Source organism: Piliocolobus tephrosceles, chromosome 8, assembly GCF_002776525.5.
Source record: "Piliocolobus tephrosceles isolate RC106 chromosome 8, ASM277652v3, whole genome shotgun sequence".
In the NCBI taxonomy this organism is placed as follows: domain Eukaryota; kingdom Metazoa; phylum Chordata; class Mammalia; order Primates; family Cercopithecidae; genus Piliocolobus; species Piliocolobus tephrosceles.
Window position 1 is genome coordinate 36,263,498 of NC_045441.1, and position 9,101 is coordinate 36,272,598.

The window sequence follows — 9,101 nt, forward strand, 5'->3', positions numbered from 1 at the left end:
TTTCTTTCTTTCTCTCTCTCTCTCTTTCTTTCTTTCTTTTCTTTCTCTCTTTCCTTTTCTCCCTTCCCCTTCCCTCCCCTCCCCTTCCCTCCCCTTCCTTTCCTTTCCTTTCTTTTTTTGACAGAGTCTCGCTGTGTCACCCAGGCTGTAGTGCAGTGGCACGACCTCGGCTCACTGCAACCTCCACCTCCTGGGTTCAAGCGATTCTACTGTCTCAGTAGAGTATTTCTCCTGAGTAGCTGAGACTACAGATGCACACCACCACTCCTGGCTAATTTTTATATTTTTAGTAGAGACAGGGTTTCACCATGTTGGTCAGGCTGGTCTTGAACTCCTGACTTCGTGATCCACCTGCCTTGGCCTCCCAAAGTGCTGGGATTACAGGTGTGGGCCACCACTCCTGGACTGGATTCCAAATTTCTATATTCAAAATATCTGAGATGGGCTTTGCTATTCAGATGAATTCTTAAGGGAAAATCACATTTCTAATCTAAGTGTCAAAATATGATTCTGGACAGTGTATTTTTCAACAACTGATCATGTCCCTCAAAACTATATAAAATAGCAGGAAAATATTCTTGGGAAAAAATTGCACTTACCTTATTAGAGAAGCTCACGAGGTCCCTCAACATAAGAACAGAACCAATCATTTCTTCCTGACCGGGAGAAACAACAACAAAACAAAAAGAAAATGCAGGGAGAGGAAAATTAGCTTGTTTGGGTTAAAGTTACATTTTGCCTATGTAGAAATAGCACAGATTCCCTGATTTTTGGCCAAGAGACCAATTGGAAGCCAGACCTTCTGTAGAGAGACCATTACTGTGGTGTCCAGTTTTCCTGGAAATCCAACATCTCTCCTCAATGTGCCCCCGGACATCCTCAGCACACCCCACCAGGGAACTGACATGAGGGCTGATGAAATAAGGGAACAGAGCTAAGCAACATTTCTTTCTTTCTTTCAGATGGAGTCCCGCTCTGTCGCCCAGGCTGGAGTGCAGTGGCGTGATCTCAGCTCACTGCAGGCTCTGCCTCCTGGGTTCACACCATTCTCCTGCCTCAGCCTCCCAAGTAGCTGGGACTACAGGCGCCTGCCACTACTCCCAGCTAAATTTTTTTTGTGTGTATTTTTAGTGGAGACGGGGTTTCATTGTGTTAGCCAGGATGGTCTCCATCTCTTGACTTTGTGATCCACCTGCCTCAGTCTCCCAAAGTGCTGGGATTATAGGCGTGAGCAACCACACCCAGCCAGAGCTAAGCAACATTTTAAAAAAGGGTCAGGAAGAATGAGAAAAAAATTACATCAAGTGAAGTAATTGTAAATGTAACGAAATAAGATGTATTATTTGTAGATGTGAATATTCTCTATTGACAATTACAAGATAGCAGTTGCAGAAATTCTGTGAGCAAGGACAGTCACATTTGAATACATGGTGATTTCTTCAGAAGTTGCACACAATCGTGAGCTTAACTCTCCAAGATAAAATCAGACTGTTTTACATAAGTTGTACTTAAACAAACTTTAGCAGAATTATCTGTAACAGTGATTGACTTGGTCATTCTCTCTTTTATAAACTAGCAGCATTCATCTGTGATATATATCAGCTGACTGGAGAGACCACAGCCATGTATGGGAACTGAGCTGGCTGGCCCTCTTGGTCTCATTTCTTGCCTGTGTTTCAAAAGCATGACAACTTGCTAGTGAGCCAGCCAATCATGAGCCCTGCCACTTGATAAAGGTTTACAGACACAAACTCACTCTCCTCTGGGCCATACCTGATCTACAAAAGCTAATTTGCATACTGAAGAAATTAATGCATCCTGTATTCGTGACCACTGGTCGCAGGAGGCAGTTTTGTCCTCCTTAGACAAACGACTCAGGATTCTGGTGATCACAGTGATGTAGTTCCTGATTTCTGTGTAACTCCCCATCAGCTGGAGGGTAGACAGGTTTTTCAGGCTGGAATTATATCTGAAGGCAAAAAAAAAGTTATCATTACTGTTTCAACACGTGGCAAAACTTTTCACCCTGCCTACTGAGAGTGGGATGGGATTTGTTGTAAAAATACCTCTTGGACAGATCAGGGTAGAAAGGAATGATGCAAAGGAGAATTGGTCTGTGCAATGGAAACTCTAAAAAGACGCAGTAAGCCATAATATAAAATTTTACAAAAACTCCTTTTATCAGAAGTAAAAAAGGCACAAGAAACCAGCTACTAATATAGAAGCATCATGGCAAGTGAAAGAATGTATTCCAGAGCCAGACAGAGATACCACTGCGCTACAGCTGGCCGGAGTTTATGACTCCGGGTTTCAGTAATTGGGTATTTATTTACTTATTTACAAACAGCATACTTACTTGCACCGGAAAAGATAACACAATATTGTGAAAAGAGGCCTACGCATGTGGTCAAAGGCCAGTTCCAGCCCTTGCTCTGCAATTTATCTGCTGTATGAGCTCAAGAGTATTGTTTAAGAGAATAAATGAGCCTCAGTTTCCAAATGTGTAAAATAGAAATTTTCATCTGGATACATCGCAGTGGGTCATTGCAAGAAGTAAATTAATGAGAAATCATGTTCTAATTGATTAGAAAATGCATCATGGGCTCTATACACATATGCTTAAGTTCACTCTTGACCACTAAGTGATTCGTGGAGACTAAAACCCTAGGAACCCAAGCTAAAGATAAAAAGAACAAATAAATCTGAGCAGAAACATCACTGGCTGCACAACGAGGGGAAGTATACTTTACAGAATTCATCTTGTCAAACTAATAAACATATAAACCAATGACCAAACAAGCAAAAACAATGACCACAAGCCCAGGAAAAGGAGGTGGGCCAATCCCCAGAGTGGCTGCAATATATTATCTAAAATGTCCAGTTATCAATGAAAAATTATGAGACATCCAAAGAAACATTAAGTGTGACCCAAACATGAGAAAAATAAGCAGGCAATAGAAACTGCCTATGAGGAGACTCAAATGTTGGATTTAGCAAGGACTTTGAAACAGCTATTATAAACATGATTCAAAGAATGAAAGGAAACCATAGTTTTAAAAATCAAAGGAAGTAAGAACAATGATTAGTCAAATACAGACTATCAATAAAGAGACAGAAACTATAAATTTATAAGTTATAGAGAGAACCAAATGGAAATTCTGAAGTTACATATATAATAATTATAACACAAGAGATGTTCAAAAGTAAATTTGAGAAAAGAAAGAATCTAGAAACTTGAAGACAGAGCAAGAAATTATAAATAACAGGAAGAAAAAGTAGGAAGAAAATGAACAGCAACTCAGAGAAATGCTAAACAATTAAGTTCATGAATTACCTTTTTCTCTCTCTTCTTATTTAAAAAGCCATTCCATAAAGACATTTCTATAGAGCTGTACTGTCGGGCCCATAACACACAGAAATGTAATATAACAAGAACACAAAGGCCAGGCATGGTGGCTCATGCCTGTAATCCCAGCACTTTGGGAGGCTGAGGCAGGTGGATCACCTGAGGTCAAGAGTTCAAGACCAGCCTGGCCAACATGGTGAAACCCCATCTCTACTAAAAATACAAAAAATTAGCTAGGTGTGGTGGTGTGCATCTGTAATCCCGGCTACTTGGGAGGCTGAGGGAGGAGAATTGCTTGAATCCGGGAGGCAGAGGTTGCAGTGAGCCAGGATCATGCCATTGCACTCCAGCCTGGGTGACAGCGCGAGACCTCATCTCAAGACAAAACAAAACAAAACAAAACAAAAAACAATAACAACAAAAATCACAAATAAGGGAGGTGGGAATAAAACTATATATTTTATTATATATAAGAATAAAGAAATGCCACTAGATGGGAACTTAAAGCCACAGGAAGACATGAAGACAAACAAAAATACTAAATAAGATTAATAAATATTAAAAGCAATTTCTAAAAACATATTTGTGCTCTCTTCTCCAGTTTATTTAAAAGACAGAAAACTGGCCAGGTGCGGTGGCTCACACCTGTAATCTCAGCACTTTGGGAGGCCGGAGTGGGCAGATCACCTGAGGTCAGGAGTTTGAGACAAGTCTGACCAACATGGAGAAATCCCATCTCTCCCAAAAACACAAAATTAGCCAGGCATAGTGGCGCATGCCTGTAATACCAGCTACTTCAGAGGCTGAGGCAGTAGAATCGCTTGAACCCAGGAGGCGGAGGTTGCAGCGAGCCAAGATCGTGGCACTGCACTCCAGCCTGGGCGACAGAGCGAGACTCTGTCTCAAGAAAAAATAAAAAGACAGAACATTTTATAAAACCATAATTATAATATTGGACTGTTGGGTTTGTAACACTGATAGATTTAACATACATAATAATCATAATACAAAAAGGGAAGAGGAAATGAATCTATAGAGGAGTAAATTTTCTACATCTTGCTGAAATTAATATAAATTTGAAGTAGTTTCTAGTAAGGTAAAGTGTATATTGTAAGCCTGAGTGCAACAACTAAGAAAATATCTAAAATACATACTTAATAATCATCAAAGGAGTGAACTGGTATACTAGAAAATACTTAACATAAAAGGAGGCAGTAAAGAAACAGAGGAACAAAGCAATAATGAGACATGTAAAAAATAAGCAAAATGGCATATATAAATCCATCCAACCACATCAATAATAATATTAAATGTGAATAGATTACGTGATCCAATCAAAAGGCAGAGATTGTAAGACTATATACAAAACCAAGATTCAACTATATGCTGTCTACTGGAGTCTAGCTTAGGTTCAAGGATAAAATTAGGTTGTAAGTAAAAGGATGGAAAGAGACATGCAAACAGTAACAGCAAAGCATGTAGAGTGGTTATATCTATACCAGACAAAAAAGAAATTAGACAAAAACAGATAGTAACAATAAAGAGGGACATTTTCTAATGATAATATAGGTAAATTCATCAGGAAGATTAAAAAATTGTAAACATATAGGGACCTAACAACAGGTTCCATATACATGAGCAATAATGGACAGAACTGAAGGGACAGACAGAAAACTCAAAACAATAATACTGTTAATAATGGATAGAACCATTAGGCAGAAAATCAACAAGGATACATAAGACTCAAACAATAATGTGAATCAATTAGACCTAACAGACAACCATTGAACATTTTAGCCAACAAAATCAGATACATATTCTTTTCAAGTGCACATGGGACATTTTCTAGAATATACCATATAGTAGGCCACAAACAAAATTCAATACATTTTAAACTACTGCTATTATACAGAGTATATCCTCTGACCATGATGGAATTAAATAATTAGAAATCAATGACAAAAGAAATTTGGAAAATTACAAATATGTGAAAAACATTCTCCTAAATATTATAATCAATGGTTCAAAGAAGAAATTGCAACAAGAATTACAAAATGCTTTGAGATTAATAAATGAAAACACCAACATTCTAAAACACATTGGGTGCAGCTAAATCAGTGCTTGAAGGGAATTTAAAGATATAAATGGCTATAAAGAAGATGCCAAATCGATAATCTAATTTTTCACCTTAAGAAACAAAAAAAAAAAAAAAAAAAAGATGAAAGTAAACCAGAGCAAGCAGAAGGGAAAAATAAAAGAATAAAAATTAGTGTAGGAATGAATTAAATAGAGAATAGAAAAACAACAACAACAACAACAACAAAAAATCAATGAAGCCAAAAGCTGTTTTTTTTAAAACATCAACAAAATGATAAATTTTTAGCTAGACTGACAGACAAAAAATAAGAGAAGGAAAAAGAGAAGACTTAAATTACTAAAATCAGGAATAAAATTGATCTCTACTGACCATATAGATATAAAAAGGATTATAAGAGAACACCATACAAAACTGTATGGCAAAAAAATTAGAGAATGTAGATGAAATGGAAAATTCCTAGAAAGAAACAAACTACTGAAACTGACTCAAGAAGAAACAGAAATCTGAATAGTTAAGATACTGAGCTAGTCATTTCAAAATTTCCACAAAGAAAATGCCAGGTCCAAATAACTTTGCTGGTAAATGTTTATAGAAGCATCACTACCCATCCTTCACAAAATCTTCCAAATATCTGAATGCAAAGGAAGCTAGGTGTGGTGGCACACACTTATTATCCCAGCACTTTGGGAGGTCAAGGTGGGAGGATTGCTTGAGCCCAGGAGTTCGAGACCAGCCTTGGCAACATGATGAAATTAGCTGGGCATGGTGGCATGTGCCTATAATCCCAGCTACTTGGGAGGCTGAGGTGAGCTACTTGGGAGGCTGAGGTGGAAGGATGGCTTGAGCCTAGGAGGTCAAGGCCGCAGTAAGCCATGATCGTGCCACTGTACTCCAACCTAGACAATAGATGGAGATCTTGTCGCAAAAAAAAAAACAAAAAAGGAATACTTTCTAACTGATTGGGGCCAGTATTATTTTGATACTGAAACCAGACAAAGACAACACTGGAAAAGAAAGAAAACTACAGGCCAATACCTCTTACGAACATAGACAAAATTCTCAGTAAAGTACTAGAAATCAAACCTAGCATGCAGAAAAAGATGTATACATCATGACCAAATGGAATTTGTTCCCAGACTGTAAGAGTGATTCAACATCTGAAAATCAATCGATTTTATATAACTTGTGTCTTAGTTTGTTTGTGCTATTATAATAAAATACCTGAGACTGGGTAATGTATAAAGAACAGAAATTTATTTTCACAGTTTTGGAATCTGGGAAGTCTGAGATCAAGACACCAGTAGGTTCAGTGTCTGGTGAGGCTGCTGTCTGCTTCCAAGGTGGCACCTGTTGCCGCCTCCTGCAGAGGGGAAGAAGGCTGTGACCTCACATGACAGAAGGGACAGAACAACAAAAGGGGGTCTAGCTAGTTCCCTCCAGTCATTTTATAAGGTGACTAATTTCATTTATGAGAGCAGAACCCTTATGGCCTAATCATCTCCTACAGGCACCACCTCTTACTACTGTTGCATTGGGAATAAAGTTTCAACAGAAATTTTAGAGAGGACACAAACATCCAAACCTTAATAAATTAACAGACTAAGGGACAAAAAACATATAATCGTCTTCATAGACCTAGGAAAAGCATTTAACAAAATCCAATACTTTTTTATAATGAAATACACACACAACAAACTAGGAATAGAAGAGAACATCCTCAACCTGATAACGGTTGTCTATGAAAGGCCCCTAGCTAATGTTTATATGAAGTGGTGAAAGACCGAGTGCTTCCTCCTTAAAACTGAGAAGAAGACCAGGATTTCCACGCTTGCCACTCTGTTCAGCATTGAACTGGAGGTTCTAGTCAAGAAAATTAGGCAAGAAAAAGAAATGGAAGGCATCCAGATTAGAAAGAAAGAAGCAAAATTCTCTCTAGTGACAGATGACATGATCTTGTATACAGAAAATCTCAAGGAATTCAGTGAAAAACCATTAACACTAACAAACACGTTCAACAGGGTTATAGGATACAAGATACTCCCCCCCAAACTGATGTACAGACTTGACAAATCCCTATGAAAATCCCAGCTGGCTTTTGTTTTGTTTTGTTTTTCTATCCCCTTCAGCAGGTGTCTGGAACCCCAGTCTGCCCCAGCCAGAGCAAGGCTGAAGAGGCTGGTGGGCACGAAAGCCATTGTGCCATGCCTGTGCTGTTTTGTTTTTGCAGAAATTGACAGGCTGATTCTAAAACTCACATGGAAATATGAGAGACCTGAAATACCCAACCTTGTAAAAAGAACAACGTTAGTGGGTTCAGCCTTTTCAGTTTCAAAATTTACTACTAAACTATAGTAATCAAGGCAGCATAGTACTGGTATGAAGAGAGACATTTAGACTGATGGAATAGAATTGAGAATCAAGAAACAAACCTTTTAATTAGGTTATCAATTATAAAAATACAGATAACCTACATAAAAATGGGTAAAGTACTAAGCAGACATTTCTTCAATGAAGATATACAAAGCACATGAAAAGATGCTCAACCTCATCAATTACTAGAGAAATGCAAGTCCAAACCTTAATGAGATACTACTTCATACTAACTAGAACAGCTGTGAACAAAAAGACAATAACCATTGTTGGTTAGGATATCAAGAAACTGGAACCCTCATACATTGCTAGAGGGAATATAATGGTGCAGCCACTATGGAAAACAGTTTGGTAGTTAATGTATGACACAGTGTTTCCACTCCTAGTTACCTACCCAAGGAAAATGAAATCACATACTGACACAAAAACTTGCACATAAATGTTCATAGCAGTGTGATTCATGATAGCCAAAAAGTGAAAACAACCCACACATTCATCAACTAATGAATGAATAAATAAAATATGGTATGCTCAAAAACAATAAAATATTATTCAGCAATAAAAAAGAATGAAGTGCTGATATATTCTACTACATAGATGAAACTCGAAAACATTCATTCATATGCGAAGTGAAAAAAGACAGTTACTTAAGATCGTATGTTGTATTATCTCATTTACGTGAAATTTTCAGAATCAGCAAACCTGTAGATACGAAACAGATTTGTGGTTGTCTGGGGCTGGTGGGAGAAAGCTGGGTGGTGGGTAAAGGGAACGACTGACAATAAGTCAAGGTTTTCATGGGATGATGAAAATTGTCTAAAAATAGCTTATGGTGAAGGTTGCATAATTCAATAAATTATTAAAACCAAGGAACTGCATACTTTAAATGGATGAACTACGTGGAATGTAAATGATATCTTTAAAAACTGTTTTTAAAAAAGAAGAAATTGAGGCCGGGCGCGGTGGCTCATGCCTGTAATCCCAGCACTTTGGGAGGCCCAGGCAGGCGGATCACGAGGTAGGAGTTCAATACCAGTCTGACCAATATGGTGAAATCCCATCTCTACTAAAAATCCAAAAATTAGTTGGGCATGGTGGCGCACACCTGTGCACCTGTAGTCCTAGCTATTCAGGAAGCTGAGGCAGGAGAGTCGCTTGAACCTGGGAGGTGGAGCTTGCAGTGAGCCGAGATCGTGCCATTGCACTCTAGCCTGGGTGACAGAGCAAGACTCTGTCTCAAAAAGAAGAAGAAGAAGAAGAAGAAGAAGAAGAAGAAGAAGAGGAGGA

At 38.2% G+C, this 9,101-nt stretch overlaps 1 protein-coding gene across 1 annotated transcript in view; it reads right to left on the reverse strand.

Annotated features, from left to right (window-relative positions):
* Positions 1–9,101, reverse strand: part of PKD1L1 (polycystin 1 like 1, transient receptor potential channel interacting) — a 180,940-nt gene that overhangs the window by 92,022 nt on the left and 79,817 nt on the right. Inside the window, 2 exon segments of the mRNA XM_023226405.2 lie at positions 600–656; positions 1,774–1,969. Of these exon segments, the coding sequence (XP_023082173.2) occupies positions 600–656; positions 1,774–1,969 (253 nt within the window).